We start from the raw sequence: 25675 nt of genomic DNA, 5'->3' as shown, positions 1-25675 counted from the left end.
AGGGTAATTCAGCTTGGCTAATCCACCTAACCTACACATCTTCGAGCAGTGGGAGGAAACCAGAGCACCCGGAGGAAACCCATGCAGACAAGGAGCGAACATGCAAACTTAGCACAGACAGTGACCCGAGGCCGGAATTGAACCTGGGTCCCTTGAGCCATGAGGCAGCAGTGCTAGCCATTGTGCCACTGTGCTGTCCTTATCCCATCCCTAATTGCCCTTGAACTGAATGGCTTGCTAGGTCCTTTCAGTGGCAGGTGAGAGACAATCACATTGCTGTGGGCCTGGAGTCACGTGTACTGGGTAAGGATGGCTGATTTTCTTCCCTAAAGGGGCATTAGTGAACCAGATTTTCTTCACAGCAATTGATGATGATCATGATCACAGTTACTGAGACTAGCTTTATATTCCAGAATTTTATTAATTAAATTCTAATTCCACGAGCGGCCATAGTGGGATTTGAACACCCTTCTCCAGAGCATTAGCCTGGGCCCCTGAATTCTGAGTGACATTGCCACTACACCGCCATCTCCCAAGAGAGCTGTTATTGAAATCTACCTTTAAATGTCCACAAAATGTTGTCCAGTGATTGAAAATGTAACTTGCCGAAGATGTTTATAAGGTGTACAATTTTTTGCTTTTAGAATGATTCCTTATGCCTGTCTTTCCACTGGAGACAAGACTGGACTGATCGAGGTGGTCTCGCACGCGGAAACAATTGCAAATATCCAGCTCAATAAAAGCAACATGGCAGCTACTGCAGCTTTTAACAAGGACGCCCTACTAAACTGGTTAAAATCCAAGAACCCTGGGTAAGAAATGAAGGGAAATGCCCATCATCAATTCAAACGTTTAGGAATCCTCAGAGTGAATTGAAAGGCCAGAAATACACATCACGGTCAGTCAGTAGCTAAAAGAGAAGACACTAACTTTGATTTATTATTGTCACATGTACTGGGATACAATGAAGACTGGGTGGGATAGTGGTCAGTGCAGACTTGATGGGCTGAATGTCCACCTTTTGCACTGTAGGATTCTATGATTGTATTGTTTCTTTTGCACGATACGCACAATACATACCATTCATAGAGTACATAGAGAAGGAAAGAGTGCAGAATGTAGCGTTACAGTAATGGCTAGGGTGTAGAGAAAGATCAGCTTAATATAAGATAGGTCCATTCAGAAGTCTGACAGCAGCAGGGAAGAAGCTGTTCTTGAGTCGGTTGGTTCGTGACCTCAGACTTTTGTACCTTTTTCCCGGTGGAAGAAGGTGGAAGAGAGAATGTCTGGGGTGTGTGGGGTCCTTCATCATGCTGGCTGTTTTGCTGAGGCAGCAGGAAGTGTAGACAGAGTCAATGGATGGGAGGCTGGCTTGCGTGATGGATTGAGCTTCATTCACAATCCTGTGTAGTTTCTTGTGGTCTTGGGCAGAGCAGCTTAAGTTGCTGAGGGACAGCATCCTGCACACTTCAGATAAAAGGTGCTGCCTAAAATGTAAATCACTTCTCTCTCTTTTTTTGCTCTTTATACTTGCAGCAGTTTTTGTTCTGTTAATCTCTCTTGGCAAACTTGTAAACTTTAAAGTTATCTAAAACTTTACCACGCATATCTGAATTCACACCAAGTCCCATTCACCACCCCCTCCCCCCCCCCCCCCCCCACCCCCAACTCTCCTTGTTCATCCATGATTTTAATCACCCCAGCTCTGGCCTTGAACATCCTCTCCACCCCTCCCTGGGGAATCTCCTTCAAACCTACCTCTTTGACCAGCCTTTTGGCCATCTGACTTAATGGGTGCGATTCTCCAGCCTCCCAGCCATGTGTTTCCCGCCAGCGGGAGGTGGCGCGTTGTTTGCTAGCGGCCGGATTCTCCAGTTCCGCTGCTGTCTATGGGAATCCCCATTGACATCACTCCACGCTGTCGGGAAACCCGTGGGTGGGGCTGCACTGCCGACGGGACTGGAGAATCCCACCAGCGTGAACTGCTGGAGAATTCCAGCCAACGTCTCATTGCTTATTCCAGTGACCTCAGGTCTTGTTTTGTGCCTCGTGTTTTACAATGTTCCTGTGCTGCTCCTCGGGACATTTCGTGATATTTAAGACGCTATATGAATATAAATTGTTGACACACTGCAGACTTATTGACGAGGCTGAGACAAGAGTTTGTACTGTGTTAACACTGAGCGTCCATTGACGATGTTTTAGTGCAATAAACCCCGTGCAAAGAAACAGTTTATGTTAATGAAACACGCGTCAGATGAATAATGCCTTGAATGCAACCGTCAAACTGGTCCTCATTTGCCTTTCGGTGAATTCTTGCAGAGATTCAGCACCCGGTCAGAACAAAACTTTGATTGTTCCTCCAGCTTCTTGGAATATTTAGAATTCTTGGCAGTTTAGTCTCAGTGATTTGCGGGAAGGCTTTATCAGTTTGTTTTTTCAAAGCACCAGGACGTTAATCTCTCTCTCTCTCTCGTGTGGTGGAGGCATTTCTGCGGCTGCAGTCCTGTGACATTTGGCTGACATTTCCCTCCCATTGACAGTTTCTCGGGCAGGATGCAAACCACGAGTCCCAGTGACGTACCTCGATGAGTTTGATATCAGATGGCACCAATTTCGTACACGCACAGTGTGGGCTCGTGTTGTGCTGCTGTTTTCCATTGACACAGTTGTAGTGAATTTCCAAGCGGTGCTGTTTTATTTTCAGTGTGGTTTAACTGTTGTGAGGAAATGATATTGGGCCTTGCAGAGCCCAGGAACCAGAGAGCGCTTCTTTTCTCCGAGAAGGTTCGAAACGGTTTACTCTTCATCCCATGCCACTTTCTCCCCCACCCCGCCCCTCCCCTCCCTCACCACTTGTGTTTCTTTTAAACAGACCGAATCATCCTTTGAACTCGATGAAATTGTAATTTTATTTCTGCCGTGGTGAGTGTGGGGTTTGGAAAGGGGACGGTTTGAACATTAATGTTCTGGTTTAGCCAAAAGGTGGGCTTGATATTGTCTTTGTCACCCGATATTTGTGAGGACTGTCATGTCATAAGAAGAAGGAAAATTACAGCACAGGAACAGGCCCTCCAAGCCTGCGCTGACCACGCTGCCCGTCTGAACTAAAACCTCCTACCCTTCCGGGGGGCCATATCTCTCTATTCCCACCCTACTCATGTATTTGTCAAGACGTCCCTTAAACATCACTATCGTATCTGCTTCCACTATCTTTCCCCAGCAGCGAGTTCCAGGTACCTACCACCCTCTGTGTAAAAAAAACACTTGCCTCATACATCTCCTGTGGTAACCCTCAGGATTTGCTTGGGGTATCACTGATTGACTTCCCTGTAGGACTCATTGAAGATGAGTGAGGATTGGTTATTAACTCACCAGGTGGAGCTGGTATACCGAGGCCTGTATAAAGCAGGCTCCTGAGTGGGTCCATTATTCCATTGCCCCAGTTGGGACCTGTTGTGTTCACCACAGGCTTGTGGTTTTGCTTTACTTTGTGCGGTAAAACAGTGTTCCTTTACAGCCGAGTAATTGTAATACCTAACACAGTTTTTCATAGAATCCTTGAATAATACAGTGCCGCAAGTCATTCAGCCCATCGAGTCTGTCTTTTGAAAAACCATGAGTTAGTCCCACTCCCTCTCTCTTTTCCCCCAATCCTCTGCAATTTATTTCCATCAATTTGTCCAATTCCCTTTTAAAGCTTACCAATTAATCTATTTCCGCTTCCCTGATATGCCATGCGTTCCAAATCCTAACCATTCCTTGTATAAAGATGGTTTTCCTCATGTTGCCTTTAATTTTTCTACTAATCATGGCACAGTGGTTAGCACAGCTGCCTCTCAGCACCAGGGACCCAGGTTCGATTCCTGGCTTGGGTCACTGTCTGTGTGGCATTTGCACATTCTCCCTGTGTCTGCGTGGGTTTCCTCCAGGTGCTCCAGTTTCCTCCTACACTCCAAAGATGTACTGTTAGGCTGATTGGTGTAACAAATTGTCCCTAAATTAGTTTCCCCTCAATCTGGTTTCCAATGTGGAGTGCCATAAGCATAGACAAGGGTCATGGGTGGAAGAGGGAACTCACAATGTTAAAATGTGGGCTCGTCGGGCCAAAGGGCCTGTTTCCCGTGCTGTGTCGTTCTTTGTTCTTTGAACAGGCACCTGAGTGTGGCGACTAGGGGATTTTCACAGTAACTTCATTGCAGTGTTAATGCAAGCCTCCTTGTGACTAACAAATAAACTTTACTTACTTTACTTTAATCACCATACCTTGAAAACCTTGGGAATCATTAACATTCACCCATACTGATGTGACTTTGGACTCACGTAGAGGTCAGATCAGCAGATTTCATTCCCTAAAGGGCATTAGTGAACCAGATGGGTTTTTAACTACAATCTGATACTTCCACAGCCACTGTTGCTTCTTATTTCAGGCTTACTTACAGAATTAATTTAAATTCTCGAGCTGTCATGAATTTATGCCTCCTGGATCATTATTGGTCTGGATTGCTAGTCCAGTAACATCTGCCACCCCCACTAACATCTGTCATCAGATAATAAATATTTACGAGTTGCACAGAAGGGTTTTGGTGGGGGGAAAGCAGTCAATCCAGGATTTCTTTTTCCCCACAGTTCACACTTTGCACTTTCCCTGAAGAGCCTAACCTTTACCTGACCTTGAACCACCGGTTTCAATTGTGTGAGTGATAGTTTAAAATCTGTCAGAATCTATCCTTCCGCTACCTGTTTTCATCAGTGTCTGAGACGGTACAGTGACACAAGTGGTTGGCCCTGCTGCCTCATGTCAGGGACGCGGCTTCGGGTCACTGTCTGTGTGGAGTGTGCACGTTCTTCCCATGTCTGCGTGGGTTTCCTCCAGGTGCTCCGGTTTCATCACATCATCAGATATGCAGGTCAAGTGGATTGGCCATGTTAAATTGCCCCTTTAGTATCAGGGGGACTAGCTGGGTAAATTTGTGGCGTTACGGGGAGAGGGTCTGGGTGGGATTGTAGTCGGTGGAGACTCAATGGGCTGAATGGCCTCCTTCTACACTTATAGGGATTCTATGATTTTTTTTTAAGAAATTCATTTCCGGGATATGGGCTTTGCAGCTAGGCCGGCACCCAATGCCCATCCCTAACTGCCTTCGGGATGTTTTCTTTCCTCGCTGTTCCTGCGGTCCACTTCACTTGGAGGCCGTGATGCAGGACGTCATGTGGGGAATACTGGGGAGTGCTGCAGTGTCAGGGGTACTTACTTTCAGATGAAACTTTAAACTAGGTGTTGGGATGTCTTGTTGAAGTTGTACAAGACATTGGTAAGACCACACTTAGAATACTGTGTACTGTTCTGATCACCCTATTATAGAAAGGATATTACTAAACTAGAAAGAGTGCAGAAAAGATTTACTAGGATGCTACCGGGACTTAATGGATTGAGTAATAAGAAGAGGCTGGATAGACTGGAACTTGTTTCCCTGGAGTGTAGGAGGCTGAGGGGTGATCTTATAGAGATCTATAAAATAATGAGGGGCACAGATCAGCTAGATAGTCAATATCTTTTCCCAAAGGAAGGGGAGTCTAAAACTATAGGGCATAGGTTTAAGGTGAGAGGGGAGAGATACAAAAGGGTCCGGGGGGCAGTTTTTTCACACAGAGGGTGGTGAGTGTCTGGAACAAGCTGCCAGAGGCAGTAGTAGAGGCGGGTACAATTTTATCTTTTAAAAAACATTTAGACAGTTATGTGGATAAAATGGGTATAGAGGGATATGGGCCAAATGCGGGCAATTGGGTCTAGCTTTAAAAAAAGGGTGGCATGGACAAGTTGGGCCGAAGGGCCTGTTTCCCTGCTATAAACTTCTATGACTCTACGTAATGTGGAGCAGGGCGTTCTCTTGGCAGCTTAGCCACTGGGGCTAGATTTAAATCTGTAACTCCTTCCTTCCATGTGGTTCCTGTCAGTATGTTTTCATCAGCTGGCGCCTTGCATCAGAAATCTGAATTTTCACTCACTGTTTTGCTTCCTTCACGAAGTACGAGCGATCCGTCGCAAGGTGATTGTTAGCGTAAAAATGCCCGTTTGCAGGTTAAAGGTATGCAGAGGCTGACAGCCTCATACCTGCAACTGCTCCCAAGACGACTGTAAGTACAGAGGGCCACAGTTACCAGGGTGACACCACCACTACCATATCCACCCCCACACGCATATCCCCCCTCCCCCCCCCGCCACAATGCTGCTCCACGAGTCGTAGGACCCTTACTCTGCAGATCATCCTTAATGGGACAATCACCACAGTTACACAGCCAGGGCACTCTCCCTGTCCTTTCCTTCTCTATGTACTGTATGCTTCGTCTAATCTAAAACCCTACGGGGCAGAAGGAGGCCATTCGAATAGCCCTTCGAGCCTGCACCGACGACAATCCCTCCCAGGCCCTATCCCTGTAACTCCACATATTTACTCCGCTAATCCCCTCTAACCTACACATCCCGGGACACTAAGGGGCAACTTAGCATGGCCAGAGCACCTGACCCACACATCTTTGGACTATGGGAGGAAGTCAGAGCACCCAGAGGAAACACTGCAGACACGTGGGGAGTATTGTGCACAAGAAACAATACTTTTCACTTTTTTAATTCTTATTTTTATTATTTATTAGTCACAAGTAGGCTTACGTTAACACTGCAATGAAGTTACTGTGAAAATCCCCTAGTCACCACAATCCAGTGCCTGTTTGGGTACACTGAGGGAGAATTTGGCATGGCCAATCACCTAACCAGCACGTCTTTCAGACCATGGGAGGAAACCAGAGCACCCAGAGGAAACCTACGCAGACATGGGGAGAATGTACGGATTCCACAAGCTGGGAATCGAACCCGGGTCTCTGGCGCTATGAGGCAGCAGCGCTAACCACTGTGCCACTGTGCTGCCCAATATATGTGACAATAATAAACCAAATCTAAAAATTATTTGTTTGGAATCTGTAGCCTCAGGGAATTGCGAAATGATTTCCAGCGATGTATAAAATTGCTTTTCTCTTGCAGGGAAGCACTAGACCAAGCTATTGAGGAGTTCACCCTCTCGTGCGCCGGCTACTGTGTAGCTACCTATGTGCTGGGAATCGGAGATCGACACAGTGATAACATTATGATCAGAGAAAATGGACAGGTACGGGAAAAATCTGATTACAAAATAGTGCACAGTGTGAAATTCCCAGTTGGGGTTGGGAAGTGGTGGCCAGCTTTCCTTTTTGTCCCATCCCAGGAATGGTGGATCTGTTGGAATGGTCCATGCATCCACTCTGTCTGAAAACTCCCCAAAGCCTCGACCAGAGCACAGCGCGATATATGTTGTATTCAGGCATTCACACCTGCTGCAAAAATGTGAAAATAAACTTCCTTTCCTAGAATAAGCATGACAGTTTTTGTTTAGAAGTTGAGAGAAGGAAAAGATCATGATGTCACCCCATTTCCCTTCTCTCATTCTCTCCCTTGCTACACTCTTCCCTCCCCTAGCTGCTGAGTTAACTGTCAAACGGATCGAGGGTCGGTCCGTGACTCTGTTGACGTCATTCTTACACAGATTGTGGATGAATCTGTCCTCTCATGGCCTGAGCACATAATCTCGGTTGATGCCACAGTGTAACACCGTGGGAGTGCTGCATTGTCAGAGGTGCTGTTTTTCAGATGACACCTTAAAACAGATTAAGGAGCACGAGAGGCGATATAAAGGCCCCAGGGACCATGTGTTGAGAACAGGAAGTTCTCCTGATCTCTGTCCATCACCGTCCAAACAGATGTGCGGACCTTTGACCACACTTTGCTTCTTTTGGGAGCTCTTGTTGCACCAATTGGCTGCATGGTTTGCCCACGAGAAAGCATTGACTTCCCTTTGCTTGTGAGGATGAGAAAGATGCTATACAAATGCACATTTCCTCACCTGGGTGGTGGAACAGTGCAACATGTTGAGTTTTAACAGGAAGGCAGCTGCTGAGGGCAGAGGATGCAGCGAAATGGGGTCTAGAATTTGATAGGGATACAGATGGGCAGGTTTAAAAGGCTGGACTAGATGGATCTCCTACCTAAAGCCTCGATGGGCTGAATGGCCTCCTTCTGCAGTTAGCAAATGAAGGAAAGGACCCTTCCTGGTCTACACTCAAACTGAATCAGATATCTGAACTGACCTCACCCTATCCCGTAGTCTGAGCAATTCTGAATTGCAAATAATCCCCTCATAATCACCACCTTCTCACTAGATGATTTCTAAAAAAGTAAAGTTTATTAATTAATGTCACAAGCTTACATTAACACTGCAATGAAGTTACTGTGAAAATTCCCGAGTCACCACACTCCAGTGCCTGTTTGGGTCAATGCACCCTAACCAGCCTGTCTTTCAGAGTGTGGAAGGAAACCGGAGCAGGCGGAGGAAACCCAATCAGACACGGGGAGAATGTGTAAACTCCGGACAGACAGTAATCCAAGCCGGGAATCGAACCCGGGTCCCTGGCACCTTGAGGCAGCAGTGCTAACCACCGTGCCGCCCCAGGTTCCTGTAATCAGTTGTGAGCCATCAGTATCTGTGAGTTTTATTCCCGGAGATCGGTCTGATGTAAAAAGGCTTCATTCTCCGTCCTTTGTCTCCCGCAGCTCTTCCACATCGATTTTGGACACTTTCTCGGGAACTTCAAGAGCAAGTTTGGGATCAACAGAGAGCGGGTACCGTTCATTCTAACCCATGACTTTGTTCACGTGATACAACAAGGAAAGACCAACAACAGTGAGAAGTTTGAAAGGTAAACAATGCCAAGCTTCCTGTCACTGTTACATTAGCCTGTGTGAAGGGACAGCAAGCAGAGAGCTAAAACCCTGAGTTCCTGACTTGGGAAGGCAGGCAGTGAGGCTCCTGACCAGGATCATAAACCCTGCCAGCTGGAGGAGGTTGAGGAACATTTTTGCTCGGAAAACAGCAAATGTTTTGAGTTCCTTTTGAACTGCATTAATTTGGATCTATTTATTGAAGGAGCTCCAGGCTGTGGAGGATCTAGAACTGTCTGGTTCAGTAGAATGGGTCCCAGTAGCTGGTGGGATAATGGATTCGCAATAGTCAGAGAATATCTTGTTATTCTGAGAATCATAAAATTCCTACAGTGCAGAAGGAGGCCATTCAGCCCATTGAGCCTGCACTGAGAACAATCCCATCCAGGCCCTATCCCCGCAACCCCACACGTAGAACCTACCAATCCCCCCAACTTCCCCCTAACACTAAGGGGCAATTTAGCATGGCTGATCCACCCAACCTAATCCACCACATTTTGGACTATCCATGATGTGGAGATGCCGGCGTTGGACTGGGGTGAGCACAGTAAGAAGTCTCGCATCACCAGGTTAAAGTCCAACAGGTTTATTTGGAATCACGAGCTTTCGGGGCGCTGCTGTTTCATCAAGTGAGTGGCCTGATGGTGTGAGACTTCTTATGTGCCCATCTTTGGAGTGTGGGAGGAAACCGGAGCAGCCAGAGAAAACTCACGCAGACATGGGGAGAACGTGCAAACTGCACACAGTTACCCAAGCTGGGGAACATCATGGGATTTTCAGCTGTGCCAAGACTTATTATGATTTCCATCCAATCGCCACCCACTCAACTTGTGTCCTCTCCCCAGGTTTGGGTAAGAGGCCACTTCCTTTTTGGTTTCTTAAAACCAGCTTCTTTCCCTGGTGTCTGGACTGTTCCACCATGAACAGCTAAATAGCCCCTATACCTGGATATATCTGAGGGGACATTCCACTCCTTCTGTTTCAAACCAACTGATCTGTGACAGAGAATATGGAGTACCTTACAGTCGACCCAGATAGTCATGACAGGAGTTGGTATAAGAACATAAGAGCATCTTTCGGCAGTCGTAGTGGACCAGCAAGGGTGCAAATGGAAACCTCAGTTGCTTTCAACCTAAGTTCCATTGGGTTGGAACGAGAGGCTGATTGGACTTTCCCTAAAGCTAAGGATTCTTGTGTCTTACCACGTAAAGTTTTATGTGGATAATTTATTCTGTCATGGGATGTGAACATAAGAACTAGGAGCAGGAGTCGGCCATCTGGTCCCTCGAGCCTGCTCCGCCATTCAATAAGATCGTGGCTGATCTTTCTGTGGACTCAGCTCCACTTGCCCGCCCGCTCACTATAACCCTTAATTCCTTTACTGTTCAAAAATTTATCTATCCTTGTCTTAAAAACAGCCAATGAGGTAGCCTCAACTGCTTCACTGGGCAGGGAATTCCACAGATTCACAACCCTTTGTGTGAAGAAGTTCCTCCTCAGTCCTAAATCTGCTTCCCTTTATTTTGAGGATATGCCCCCTCGTTCTAGTTTCACCTGTCAGTGGAAACATCCACTGAACATCTCTGGCAAGGCCAGAATTTGTTGCCCATCCTTTGAACTGAATGGTTTGTGAGGCATTTCTGTGAGAAACGGTCAGATACTCACTTTTATGATCCCCCCCCTTGAATCAAAGACACGGATGAGTTCAGCTAACTGTCGGTTTATTCGATCTTGCAAGAAAGGGTGCCGTCCCGTGGGTACTCACACCTTGCTTTACACAATCATAGTTTATATACATTTTTCTAGATAACAATAGGACAGCCCTCCTTTCTTCATTGGTTACCACTTCCTAATCTCTTTACCGAGTGAGCTCCTCCCTTGTTGACATCCCATTAACTCTAATCCAATCACCCCCTTTAAGGCTTAAATCGTTTTACCTCTCATTAATTCAGCTAACTCTTTTTCATTGTCCTGTAAATTACTAACACATTTATTTTATATGGTGTAAATTAGTTTGTTTTCCTATCTCTTTTAAGCTATGCTGAAGACCCCGGGCGCCTGCCAGTCTCATGTTTTTTTTCTTCTTTTTCTATGTGTTTCATCATCTGCTGGTCTTAGTGTTTAACCCCTTAGGTTACAATAACGGTTCTGTCATGGTTTCTGCCCCAGATGGTTTGACTCAAAAATTACACTACCATCCCTTACATTTCAGAGGACAGTTTAGAGACTGTTCTGTGAGTCTGGAATCACTTGTAGGCCAGGCCAGGTTAACTCTGTTTCTCCCCTCTCTGATCACAGAAATCATAGAATTCCTACACTGCAGAAGGAGGCCATTCAGCCCATCGAGTCTGCACCAACCACAATCCCACCCTGGTCCAGTCCCACATATTTATCCTGCTAATTCTCCTGACACTAGGATCAATTTAGCATAGTCAATCCACCTAATCTGTACATCCTTGTCGCATGGGAGGAAAACGGAGCACCCAGAGGAAACCCATACAGACAGTGACCCGAGGCTGGAAATGAACCCAGGTCCCTGGCACTGTGAGGCAGCAGTGCTAACCACTGTGCCACTCCTAAAACAGCAGATTTCCTTCCCTAAATGACATCAGGGAGCCAGCTGAGATTTTACAAGCAGTGATAATTGCCATTAGTGAGACTAGCTTTCAATTCCAGATTATCTTACCTGAATTTAAATTCCACCAGCTGCCGTAGTGGGATTTGAACCACTGCCTTGGCCTCTGGATTACCAGGCCAACAACATTGCCACCTCCCCTCTTGTTGTAAATAAACTATCCAGATGTGGAAATCCTTGGTTTCCGTTAACGGTTTGGTCATCACTACATTAGACTCCTTGCAATAATAAGATGTAAGATCAGTGACGGTTATGTGGCGAGGACTGTGGGACAATCCAAGACTTGGGGTCACCACTTCCAAATAAGGAATTGCCCATTTAAAAACAGAGATAAGAAGAAATGTTCTGTCCTGGAGGGTGGTGAATCTCTGGAACTCTCTTCCTCAAATGACAGCGGAAGAGTCTTTGAATATTTTTAACTCACTCGTGTCCACTCACCTGCTGAAGGAGCAGTGCTCCGAAAGCTCGTGATTCCAAATAAACCAAAAGAGAAAAGGTTGGAAAATCTCAGCAGGTCTGGGCAGCACCTGTAAGGAGAGAAAAGAGTTGATGTTTCAAGTCCAGATGACCCTTTGTCAAAGCTAAAAGGCATAGAAATTGGGAGATATTTAAGCTGCAGGATGAGGGAATGAAAGATGAGTCATAGACACAGAAACCAGGGGAAAGGCTGCTAATGGCAGCCCATTGAGAGAATAGAAGATGCGAACGGCCAAACGGCAGAGAAGCTGAAATCGGAGGGTAAACTGTGACAGATGAAGATATGGGGGTGAGGGGGGAGATGGGTGGGAGAGAGGTAAAATTGAGAAAGGGGGGGATAAAATAGGGGGAAAGAGTGGGAGGGGGAACTGATGGGCTTTAACCTGATGTTGCGAGACTTCTTACTGTGCCCACTCCAGCCAGTATCTCCACATCATGAATATCTTTAAGGCCGAACGAGATAGATTTTTGATAAACGAGGGAGGGTGAAAGGTTATTGGGGGTAAGCAAGAATGTGGGGTTGAATTTACAGTTGAATGGAGCAGGCTCAAGGGGCCATGTGGACCAACTCCGGCTCCTAATGTGCATGTTCAGATACTAACAATAACTTCAGCTTATTCTATCGCAAAGTTCTAAAAAGAACATTTTTATTCCTCGTGTTAGATTCCAACATTGATAAGTTAATAGTTCTGTTCCATGCGTTACAAATCCAATATTAATCATTGAAATCGATGTTAAGGCAGCACCATCAGTTTAAAAATTCATTCTAGAAAATATGTTTTTGCAGTAAGTGGATTTGTTGAGTTTGTGTTGTCAGCACTGGTAAAATCATTGTAATTCCTAAAGCGTGTTTTTCTTCTGTTTCCATTCCCACCCTGTCGCCGTCATGAGAAGGTTCCGGAAATGTTGTGAACAAGCCTACATGATCCTCCGAAAGCACTGCCCTCTCTTCATTAACCTCTTCGCACTGATGCAAGCAGCTGGACTCCCGGAGCTCAGCTGTTCCAAAGATATCCAGTATCTCAAGGTGAGCAATGTCCGCCTGGGCTCTGACGCGATACTGGGGCAGGGGATGAGAAGTAGGGGGGAAATTACAACCCTGAAATACAACCAGAATCTCCCAGCAGATTGGTGCAAGTGGAAACCTGCAATCAGCTTCTGGCTATATTCCCTGACATCAACAGCACTCCAGATTGCAACCCATTTAATTAGCCTGATTTGACTGCAGATATAAATAATTTGATCAGATTGGACACTCTAATTGAGAGTTATTTGAGTTACCTTGCCTGTCAGTATGGGACATGGTAGCATAGTCGCAGTGTTACTGGATTAAGATTAAAGTTTATTTATTAGTGTCACAAGTAGGCTTACATTAACACTGCAATGAAGTTACTGTGAAAATCCCCTAGTCGCCACGTTCCAGCGCCTGTTCGGGTACACTGAGGGAGAATTTAGCACCTAACCAGCACATCTTTCGGACTGTGGGAGGAAACCAGAGCACCCGGAGGAAACCCATGCAGACACGGGGAGAACGTGCAAACTCCACACAGACAGTGACCCGAGGCTGGAATTGAACCTGGGTCCCTGGCACTGAGAGGCAGCAGTGATAACCACTGTGCCACTGGTTTAACAGTCTAGAAATGTGGGAGTTTAAATCCCACTGTGATTGTCTGAAAGTTCGTATAGCAACATTCTTGAGTTTCTGCCAAAAAAAGCTCTTGTACAATCTCGAATTTTCTAAATTCTCCACAGCCCTTCATTAGATTGGAGCAGCTCGAGGGGCTAAATGGCCTACTTCTGTTCCTATAACATATGAACAAAGCTATGTTCGTTCTATACATTCAGCCCCTTCATGAGCTGATTGTAACTGGGCACTTGTTCACAGCTGCTGGTGGCCCTCTGATGCCTCGCCTTGGCTGCAGGAGTCATTGCGATGCAGAAGGAGACCATTCGGCCCATCTAGTACAAGTCCCACACTGCGCAGCAATCCATCAATTTCCATTCCGCAGCTCAGCAAGTTCCTTTCCCTCAAGCGACCATCAAATCTCCTTCTGAAATCATTCACCATCTCCACTTCCACCATCCTCACAGTAAGAAGTCTCACAACACCAGGTTAAAGTTTATTTGGAATCACGAGCTCTCGGAGCACTGCTCCTTCATCAGGCGAGTAGAGGTAGGTTCACAACAGGGCATATATAGGCAAAGACAGATTTGCAAGATGATTACAGGTTGGAATTGGAAGAATGGTTGGAATGCGAGTTTTTACAGGTGCAGACAGTGCGAGTGGAGAGAGGGTTAAGCACAGGTTAAAGAGGTGTGAATTGTCTCAAACCAGGACAGTTAGTAGGATTTTGCAAACCCAGGCAGTATGGTGGGGGTTACAGATAGTGTGACATGTACCCAAGATCCTGGTTGAGGCCGTATGTTGAAGGAACAGTGCTCCGAAAGCTTGTGATTCCAAATAAAGCCCTGTTGGATTTTTATCTGGTGTTGCGAGACTTCTTACTGTGCCCACCCCAGTCCAACGCTGGCAACTCCACATCACGGCCACGCTCACAGGCAGTGTTCTAGCTCATTACCATTTGCTGCCTGACATAATTCATCTGCACATCACCACCTCCCCCCTCTCGTCTCTTGCCCAAAACATTAAATGTGTGCCACCCCCCCATACCTCACTCCAGCCCCTCGTCTTTGTATCAACAGCTGATAGAAACAACACCTGAAGCTGCCTGAACCTCGTGTGGAATTTATTGACAGAGGGGGAATCGTTTCTTTCCTTGGGCGGGGAGACCAAAACCAGACACAGTTCTCCCAGTTCAGCCTCACCAATGCCCTGCCACAGTTGTAGGAAGTTTCTCTTGCAGTTGTGAGGTGATGAGGTCCATCAATGAACAGTTCCCCTTTAAATCAGTGTATTTTTTATTCATTTGTGGGACTTGGGCGTCACTGGCTGGCCAGCGTTTATTGCCCATCCCTACTTTCCCGTAGGGATTCCCGTACATCCACATTGCTGCGGCTCTGGGAGTTGCATGTAGGCCAGACCAGTTCCCTAAAGGACATTAGTGAACCAGATGGGTTTTTCCGACAATCGATAACGTTTTCATGATTATCAGTAGATTCTTAATTCCCAATATTTTTTATTAAATTCAAATTCCATCATCTGCTGTGGTGGGATTTGAACCTGCGTCCCCAGAACATTATAGCTGAGTTTCTGGATTAATAGTGCAGGCTTGGAGGGTCGAAGGGCCTGTTCCTGTGCTGTAATTTTCTTTGTTCTTTGACCTGCTCTCCTTATTGCAGCGTTACCGATGTTCACTCGTGGATTTTTCTTTTGACAGGATTCACTCGCTTTAGGAAAATCAGAAGACGAGGCCCTGAAACACTTCAAAATGAAATTTGATGAAGCTCTGCGAGAAAGCTGGAAAACCAAAGTGAATTGGATGGCTCACAATGTAGCCAAAGATAATCGGTCGTAGCTGAACCTTTTTCTCTAAAGCCTTTAACTAAAAGAACAGAAATACAAGGCGGCTAAGCGACTGATACCACAGCGACGATGAAGTCAATAAGTTATTGCCGAGCCAATGTGACTATGAAGAATATGAAGCTTTCTCAACATGTTATGAACCTTGAAAGATGTTTACATGTGCAATGTAGTTAGTTGCACTGTCTGCAACCACTTCCCTTTGATTCCGGACTCTTAGGTACAGAACTGGCACTGAAAATGCATTTTAATTACCCAGGTACAGGGGCCTCCTGCCCCCTTGTCTGCAGGCCTGTTGCACTCTGAAACCTCTCTTATTTTCTCAGAGTTTGCCTTCTAGCTCAGCTCTTGATAGACTCGCAAAGACTGGGCAACAGGTCGGCAGCCACTAACTTGAATAGGGAAAAGTGCAAGTAAAGGTCAATTAGCTAATTGTTTATTCTGAAAATAATGTAGATGCTATCTTTCCCTGTGACGGCAGCAAGTCAGATCTCAATCAGGGCTCTGCCCCCAGTCCCGCTCAGCAGAAGCGCAGATCTGAATTTCCAAAACTTCAAGCACCAATGTCTTCCTGCACACTGTCCTTCCTCGTCTTGGGCTGAAGTCGGATGCCTGTGCCCTGGCCAGCCTCTTCTCACCTCCCCTACACCCCTGAAATGAGGCACTCTGCTTCTGTGAAGCATCTCAAAACTCCCGTCTTGTACGAACTTGAGCCTCGATCAAAGGGACATCTTAATAGTTAGTGAGCGCTGGCTGGCCGGACAATTCTCGCCCTGTTGGCTCATTAGATTGTCCAGTGACGGTAGGGATAAAGCATCCAGTGCGTTTCACTGCTCTGATCTTCAATGAAGAGCTAATTGTTCTCACCCCATGCGTATCTCCAACCAAGATTGAGTGAGAGGGCACCTTACCGAGAATATTGATTTATTTTTCTCCAACATGGGCAGAACCTGCTTCCAGAATCATTTTTTTTAATCACAAAAGAGGAGAATGTGGTTATATTTATAAGTGTTTGAAAATTTACCTGAAAGGCACTAATTTAATGAGCTTTGTTGTTGACGGATGCCTCATCGTCAACGGACATTTTGTAAACCTCAAGCCTTCCCCCTTTCCGCCAGAGAGCAGTACTGCGATGCAGAAATGTCAGGGGGGCAATTTTCTTCTCAATGCTGCAAAGCCGTATTTAACAGCAGCTTTGTTTAATAGCTTCAGCGTAGAGCAATTCCTATAGGTACAGAGTATTTTCAAAGCTCGAGAGCACTGATGGTTTTGGAAAAGGGGGTGGGCGGTGGAGCGAGGAAGGAGAACGAGGGGAAGACTACATTCACCGTGTTAGACATTGGAGTTTCCGTTGATGAACAGCAGAAAATGGTCTTGAGGAGACGATTGGAGGGATAAGAAGGATCGTCGCATAGCCAACACGTGTTGGTGAGGGGACCAATGTCAGATGACTGGTTTCAGAATCTGTTCCGAAGCAGTTTTTGGGGGACGCCTTTCCAAAGATCTTCCAAGACCACCTGTGGATATGGAACATTTTGAGACTGGCTCTGCTTTCCACCAAAATAGACTCTTATGGGTTGCACTTATTTGATTAGATGCAAGGATAATACAAATGCACCTTGGTGAAGTTGATGTGCCTTTGTTTTGCTTCTTATGCAAATTTATTTGTGTAAATCGAGCTTATTTAATATTTGCATATTTAAAAATAAGTTTGAATGTTTTTGTTTGATTTGAAGCACGGTTTGTGCAGTACAAAATCTTGAGCAATTGCTCTTAAAGGAATATGTTTACAACATTAATACCCCAGGACTTCTGAAATGCTTTGTATAGACTAACTTTGTTGGATTTTTTTTTTCCAATTTTAAAAACTTTAAAACTTGGCACATATTGTTAAAAAAAACGGTGTCAAAGGTACTTGTACAACCTCTTTACACCCCAAAATACATGGACAAATCATCAGGTGTGAATAGATACATTCGCACAACCCCACTCAGTGGGGGGAGTAATTGGAGCCTAAAGTGGGCAGTGAGTTGCCATAGCAATTAGCCGGTGTGCCAGCCTGAGGCCTGGTCCAAGTTTCAGCGAGTAGTCGCCGTGGCCACCAAACATGTGCCCATTTGAGGCCTCACATGTTGCAGTTGAGTTTTGGTGCCAGACGAAGTGTGTAAGTCCTCAGGGAACCGGAAGGGTGTGTACCCAGCGCTGGACCACACTCCTCTGGTGTGGAACCATGAAGAATGTGTTCCGCCCAAAAATGTAACACCCTGGACAAAAGCTTGCCTCTCTCATTTGGGGCCATCTCAAGGAGGAGCGGTGATTAAATTGTTCACATCTTGGCACAATGAGGTGGATCGCCAAGCAACACCTGTTCATACCCAAACTTCACAACCAGGTTCTCCATCAAGCATATGACCCACTCCCTTCCTCAGCCTGGTGGGCTCACCAATTTCCCAGCACCACCACCTCCTCGGCCCCCCGAGATTATGGCTTCACCTTGGGTGGCATTTGAGGAGATGTTGAGTAGAAGTTCCTCCTCCCCCTCAATGTGCAACCACAGGCATCACCTTTCATCGAATCTCTACAGTGCAGAAGGAGGCCATTCACCCCATCGAGCCTGCACCAATTCTCTCTGACAGCGTATCTTTCCCAGGCCCTCTTCCCCCACCCTATCCCTATAACCCCACACAATGTCCATGGCTAATCCCCCTAACCTGCATATCTTGGGACATTAAGGGGCAATTTAGCATGGCCAATCCACCTAACTTGCACATCTTTGGACTTTGGACTGGGGGAACATGTAAACTCCACACAGACAGTCATCCAAGGCCGGAATTGAACCCAAGTTCCTGGTGCTGTGAGGCAGCATTGCTAACCATTGTGCCACCATGCTGCCCTTTGTTGGGCATGATTTGAATATGTCTTGCTCAATATTCAGATCTACATTTCCCAAGTATATGAGCTGCCATGCATTACTTAGAGGCAAAAAGCAAAAGCAGGCTCCTTTATGCTTCCATTTCTTGCTTTGTGACCATGTGTGTGTGTGTATGTGTGTGTCAGTGTATGTGTGTGTCATCGATGCTCACCACAGTACAGCACAGCTTAAGCTGCAGTCTCTTTGCAATCCCACTGTTTGGGGGCTGTTTGGAATGACCATGGGAAACAAGCAATAGGAAATCAGTAGCTTAGTGAAAACTGGGGGACGGTGTAAGATGGGCTGCCAATGTGCCATCACCTGTCCTTCTCTCACACATTGGAAAGATCCACCCTGCAACATAGGATTTTCGCAGAGTCAGAAGGACTGTTCAGCTTCCGTCTTGTCCCTCGGCCCCCTTTCCCGGAATATTGAGGGCTTGTCACGAGCTTCACGTTTGAGGTTATGTTTCACCATCTGCACAGATTCAATAGAGCCCATAGATTTGTGAAGTATCTGAATCAGTAAACGAGACGGTTTTGGTGATGTCTGCACGTCAAAATGCTCTAAACTGTAAAATGAATCAGAAAGGGGTGATTGGCTGGCTACTGCACAACACTCTCTCCTCCCTCTCTCTCTCTCCAACCACCATCTGCTCTCCATTCCTCCTTCCCTTCCTCCCTCCCTCCTTCCCTCCCTCCCTCCTTCCCTCGCTCCCTCCCTCCTTCCCTCGCTCTGTACTCCAAACCTACCGCAAGAGGCCATCAAAGTCACTAAGAAGGGGAGATTTTATAGACGCATGAAAGATTATGAAGGGAATGGATAAGATAGAAGCAAGGAGATTGTTTCCCTCGGCAGGTGAAACTAGAACTAGGGGGGCATGGCGTCAAAATAAAGGGGAGCAGATTTAGGACTGAGTTGAGGAGGAACTTCTTCACCCAAAGGGTTGTGAATCTGTGGAATTCCCTGCCCAGTGAAGCAGTTGAGGCTACCTCATTGAATGATTTTAAGGCAAGAATAGATAAATTTTTGAACAGTAAAGGAATTAAGGCTTATCCTTAAGATCAGCCACGATCTTATTGAATGGTGGAGCAGGATTGAAGGGCCAGATGGCCCACTCCTGCTCCCAGTTCTTAAGAACTCAAATTGTGAATTCAAGGAATGTTCCTTTACTCAGAGTGGTGCGAATGTGGAGCTCACTCACAGTGAGTGGTAATCGATGCACCGGGAAAAGCGAGATGAGGATATGAGGGAGATGGGAATTGAGGGAGGAGGCTCGATATTTAGGGAGCAGAAACACCAGCAATGGGCCGAATAGCCTTGCCTGTGCTGTAAAGACTTTATAACATGATAGGCCGTGGCTGCAACGTCAATACTTCTTAAAAATAAACTCAACCTTCTATTAAAAGACAAAGATTTCACGAAGCTTTTTAAATCTCTGTTGGCTTTACAAGCAGTTGCTGATGTGGTAACTTATTTAAATTATTAGCTTCGCCTTCAGGTTAACTGCTTCTTGTGGTTTGGCATCTGACGGTGGTTATTGTTGACTGGCAGCCAAGGTTTGAGAAGGCAAGCAGGGTGAGAACTAAACTGGCAGGGCCATGAGTTTAAATATTATCCTCACAAGATAAAGGCAAAATACTGCGGGTGCTGGAATCTGAAACAAAAACAGAAAACGCTGGAAAAATCTCAGCAGGTCTGACAGCATCTGTGGAGAGAGAATAGAGCTAATGTAAGGCATTTGATAAGGTTCCCCATGGTCAGCTCATGAAGAAAGTAAGGAGGTGTGGGATAGAAGGAAATTTGGCCAATTGGATAAGTAACTGGCTGTCTTGTAGAAGACAAAGGGTGGTGGAGGAGGGAAAATTTTCAGACTGGAGGCCAGTTACCAGCGGTGTACTACAGAGGTCAGTGCTGGGTCCTCTGCTATTTGTGATTTTTTTATCAATGACTTGGAGGAGAGGGTTGAAGGGTGGGTTAGTAAATTTGCTGATGATACCAAGATTGGTGGAGTAGTGGATGAGGTGGAGGGCTGTTGTAAGCTGCAAAGAGACATTGATAGGATGTAGAGCTGGGCCAAAGATAGCAGATGGAGTTTAACCCTGATAAGTGCTAGGTGATTCATTTTGGTAGGACAAACTTGAATGCGGATTACAGGGTCAACAACAGGGTTCTGAGGAATGTGGAGGAACAGAGAGATCTTGGGGTTCATATCCACAGATCTCTGAAGGTTGCCATTCAAATGGATAGCACCGTGAAGAAGGCCTATAGTATGTTAGCGTTTATTAACAGTGGGTTAGCGTTTAAGAGCCATGGGGTTATGCTGCAACTGTACAGGACCTTGGTGAGACCACATTTGGAATATTGTATGCAATTCTGGTCACCTCACTATAAGGATATGGAAGCATTGGAGAGAGTGCAGAGGTGATTTACCAGGATGCTGCCTGGTTTGGAGGATAGGTCTTGTGAAGAAAGGTTGAGGGAACAGGGACTTTTCTCTTTAGAGCGGAGGAGGATGAAAGTTGACTTAAGAGAGATCTATAAGATGATGAGGGGGATAGATGGAGTTGACATTCAGAGACTATTTCCTCAGGTGGATGTAGCTGTTACTAGGGGGCATAACTATAAGGTTCATGGTGGGAGATATAGGAGGGATGTCCGAGGTAGGTTCTTTACTCAGGGAGTGGTTGGGGTGTGGAATAGACTGCCTGCTGTGATAGTGGAGTCAGACACTTTAGGAACTTTCAAGCGGTTATTGGATAGGCACGTGGAGCACACCAGAATGATAGGGAGTAGGATAAATTGATCTTGGTTTTGGACAAAGCTCGGCACAACATCAAGGGCCGAAGGGCCTGTACTGTGCTGTTCTGTCCTATGTTCTATGTTTCGAGTCTGGATGACCCTTTGTCAAATGTTATTCTGCCCTGCCCTTGACATTGATCTGTTCCCATCTCTGCCACCAGATGGAGACACCTCTGGGAGACAAGGTGATGGGAGGGACAGAAAGAAATACAATGGGCCTGATTTTACCTGATACCCACCTGGGGCCTGGGGCAATTTGAAACAGATTTGCATTTACCATAAAGGTTGCGTGAGCTTACAACTATTTTTAAGATGGGTTCTCCTTCAGAAAACCAGAGCCCCACTGAACCATTGACCTAATAAATGACTCTACTCTTTAAAATTGACCAAGTGGATCCAGAGAGAATGTTTCATCTTGTGGAGAAGCAGATAACAAGAGGCGGTCAATATAAAATCTGACAGGGGATTTAAAAGAAAATTTTTCACCCAGAGAGCGGTGAGAAGGTGGAACTCAGTCCCACGGGGAGTCAAGTTGACCATCCATCCTGGATCCATGTTTTTGAGTAGCCATCCCATTCAGGATGCTGTTTATCCCGTATTTCCAGGCAATTTGATGTCTTATCTTGCTCAGTACACATCTGCCCGTGTGCACAATTCTCTCTCGCTCCCCTGCTACCTCTGACTCACCAACTCTCCCCCCATCCCCAACTCAGACAGACTCACCAACCCCCCCCCAACCCCAACTCAGACAGGTTTACCAACACCCACCCTCACCCCCTACTCGAATAGCTGTGATTTTGTCCCTGAGAGTTTGTCACTCTGCAGGGAGTAGTTGAGGTAAATAACTAAGGAGAGGGGAGGTGGGGTAATGGGAGGGAATAGACATCACTGATGTTGAGGAAAGATGGGAAGAAGTCGAGAGCAGCATTAACATCAGAATGGACTGGTTGGGTCAAACAGCCTGACTCGGTGCAGAGTATTCAATGTAACTAGGGTCCATTCATTCCTCAGGATAAAAGTAGATAGCACTGATACAAGATTGGACTTTGATTGAATCAAACTTATAATTAATATTACAGAGAGTGAAAAAAGGATTACTTGAGAGAGAGAAGAGAGACTTGCAAAAACCAGTACTGAGCTGGTCAAAGAACCCAAAACATACTCTGGATTGAACTAATTAAACCTAGGCCTGTGACTCCAATATAAGTTAATACTTGTCTGTGTTATTGAAATTATTGGTACAAACTGTGTCTCTAACTTTGCTAAACAATTTGCAGCTGTGGCCATGAAAAGTTTCATACTGGCCTATGAGAAAGCCTAGCTTGCATTGCATTTTCGAAGAACATCAATTTCTAAGCTTGTCTCAGCATCCCAGCTGAGTTTGAAAATATGGCTAAGTTAGCTTCAAAGCTTAACCACACACATCATCCACAACACTACTGTTCAATGTTTCTGTTGTCAGGAGGGAGAGAATGTGTGGGTTTCCATTATCCTGTTGCCATAATGACTTGCGAATAACCACATATTGATTTGAGCTTCTATTCCGTCACACATTATCCAATAAGCAATGAACTTGTTTTTGCAATTTTCGAGAGACCAATCACTAAAAGCTGACTTCTCTAAGTAAAAGGCAGGGATCCTGGCCTGACCTCAGCACTGAGATTTGTAGCCCCGTACCCCCCAATCCCACCCCCGCCCTCCTCCCCACCATCCCCCAGTTCCACCCCCACTCTGGTCAATCACCCATCCAATACAAGAAGGCAATAGATTTCTGCTCAGGAACCTCAAGGTCATCAACAGTCAAATAAACGCCCTGGGAAGGGGAGTGGCTGGGATGTGTGGCAGGGGGTAGGTTGAGAGCAGCTGGTTTTGGGAGAGGACTGGAGGACTAACCATTCCCTGGGGGGAGCTAGCAGGAGCACTGCTGCTCATCCTGGCCCGACAGAGGAAGATTTGAAAACAAAAAGAAAGTTAACAAAAATGCCTACTGCCTCTGGACCTGCCTCTCCCCATCAGCTCTGATTAAACTAGCTCTGGTTAAACTGGCAACCAGCCTGAACAATATGAATCTGGCCGTTCAAAATAGAAACCTGCCTGCTTCAGGTGGGCATCTTTTGCCCCCTGCTTGGATGAACCGGTTAAATGTTGATGCCAGTGGGATATGGGTTAAGCCAATCTAGCGATTTTAACACTTGTCTACTTGGTTTCCAACAAGAATTGGAGGTTAAAATCGTGGCTGATCCTGATGGTCTGCTAACTACGGCACTGATTGTAACTTTGCCAATGTCTCTGTCTTTGGGGGGGCGGTGTGTGAGACAGGAGAGAGAGAGGAATGAGGGGATGAAGATCAGAGAAAACGCTATTTCTACACGCATGTAGAACTTTAAAAAAAGTTGTGTTAAGTCATTTACTCCCTTGATTTAAATCTCACATCATAAGCATTAACTAGAGACTGCAGTAGATGCTTGTCATTACTGCTGGTGAGGAGGCTTGGCTATACATCCTTGTTGTTCTCACAAAATTTACAGTGTATTCTTTCTCAAAGGAAACGGGATATTTGTGGAGTTAAACCTCGCTTCAAATAACAATGCTTCTGTAATTAAACAGGTTGTGCAATGAGGACAACTTCATTATATTTGATGTGTAGAATGTGTAAACCACGATAGGCTGCAGAGATTGCCAGCTTGTGGCATGTAGCTTATTGCTGCCTTTATAATGCAAGCGTTCCATCTTCCTGGTTAATCAATCTGCAATCATTCAAACCCTGTCTGGAAACAACAACTGAGCTACCAGTGGCATTGTAAGATGCAGCCTGTATTACTGAGAAATGTACACTTGAGAAATCCCAGTGTGTTTGCAGAAGAAAAGTTGGAATTAAAAATGAATGAGCATCACCTGTTATGTGGTTATTAAAATACCGTGCTCTCTTTTAAACAAAAAATTTCTTGGAATGTCCGAACAAGGTCAGAGGAGTATGGGTTTTAAATAGAAAGAAAAAGATATGGCTCGCGCACACACACAGGATGGAATTTTCCCATCCTGCCTGCCACAAGAATCGTAGTGGGCAGGAAGAACCATGCTAAGGTCCGTTGACCTTAGGCAGGATTATCCAATCTTGGGGTGAGTGCGGCTGGAAAAACCCCCCCTGTAAATTCAAAATAACAACAACAGATTTACCATCGATGTTGCCCGTGCAAAATAGAAAATGAAACCAAGCACGAGCATGTGAACCACCCCTCCAACCCATGATGACCTCACCATCAAATTATGTGACCGATTCTAAAAGCAATCATGCAACCACTTAAATATATAATATCCCTCCCCCCCCCCTTTACCTCTGTGGTCATGGCAACAAATTACTATGAAGTTATACATAGGATCAATTGTATTCTAGACACAGCACAATGTACATTAATCATGATACACAGTCAATAAGAAAGTCAAATAGGAGCATGTCTATTCATCCGTGGCTGTATACCACATTCTGGAATTTTGTTGTCCTTGACCCTGAAAGTATGATTGGGAACTTCCGTAGACACATTTTCTCTAGGAATTAATTCTGCAACATTCTCTTGCGATATAGTAACTAAGACACAATCACCAAGCAATTCAGGTTCAACAAAGTCTTCCACAGTAGTATTGACAACACTAGGGACTGAAGAAGTTGGTAGTTTCAAAGATGATTTGGAGAAATTATTTCGACAATTAGTCAGAACATCCCACCCAGGCTCTCCCTTTACCTTTTCCCCACAACCTCATGCATTTACAATGGCAAATCCATCTTACCTACAAGTCTTTGTATTCTAAGGGGCAATTTATTATGGCCATTGCACCTAACCTGCACATCTCTGAACTGTGGGAGGAAATTGGAGCACTAAGAGGAAACGCACAGAGACACGGGAAAAACGTGCAAACTCCACATAGACTGTTACCCAAGGCTGGAATTGAACCCGGGTCCCAGGCACTGTGAGGCAGCAGTGCCACCCTAATCATCAACCCCTAACTTCTATTTTTGGTCTGTATAAAGGCACATCTTCATTAGCTGCTGACCAATTGCAAAGATGGTCACTGATTTTGTCTGCACACTCCTATGATATCAAATGGCACCACCAAGTTAGTTCATCTTCAGTTGGAACTGTGTAGGAAATTGGACCTGTTATTTTTGGTAAAACTGGCTGGTATCTATTCCTCTCTGAGTATAATTTCATACTAACACTCAACCTCCTTCTTGAAATGATTGGCCTCACTTCTGGTCCAGCAACTTGAGATCATTGTTGATGCTCTACTATTTCTGGAGTTTTGGAGGGTAACAACAAATCAAACATACTGCACAACTTTCTCTTTCCAAGCAGCAATGCAAGTGAACATTGGGTACTCACATGAATAGTATTTTTAGCAAATACAAAAAGCTATTCAGATGACACAATAATAAATCTTGCTCTGTTGAAGCTTTTAAAGAATGTCTCAAGGATTGTATGAATCTTTCAGCTAATCCATTGGCTGATGGATGATAAGGTGTGGCTATTGTATGCTGAATACTATTTACTTTGAGATAATCCT

General features: G+C 45.5%; 1 protein-coding gene across 9 annotated transcripts in view; it reads left to right on the top strand.

Annotated features, from left to right (window-relative positions):
- The window catches only part of pik3cd (phosphatidylinositol-4,5-bisphosphate 3-kinase, catalytic subunit delta), a 214945-nt gene extending 195965 nt beyond the window's left edge, over positions 1–18980 (top strand). For all 9 annotated transcript variants that reach the window (XM_080215123.1, XM_080215121.1, XM_080215124.1 and 6 more), the window contains 5 exons: positions 645–812; positions 7040–7163; positions 8642–8787; positions 12816–12948; positions 15260–18980. In XM_080215123.1, the coding sequence (XP_080071249.1) occupies positions 645–812; positions 7040–7163; positions 8642–8787; positions 12816–12948; positions 15260–15397 (709 nt within the window). In that variant the 3' untranslated portion in view covers positions 15398–18980. The remainder of the gene's footprint in view (positions 1–644; positions 813–7039; positions 7164–8641; positions 8788–12815; positions 12949–15259) is intronic.
- The last annotated feature ends 6695 nt before the right edge of the window (positions 18981–25675 follow it).

Source organism: Carcharhinus amblyrhynchos, chromosome 30 (genome assembly GCF_965287045.1).
Source record: "Carcharhinus amblyrhynchos chromosome 30, sCarAmb.v2.hapA, whole genome shotgun sequence".
Taxonomy (NCBI): Eukaryota; Metazoa; Chordata; class Chondrichthyes; order Carcharhiniformes; family Carcharhinidae; genus Carcharhinus; species Carcharhinus amblyrhynchos.
The sequence above is the reverse complement of the archived record's forward strand: the minus strand, read 5'-3'. Positions and strand labels throughout refer to the sequence as shown.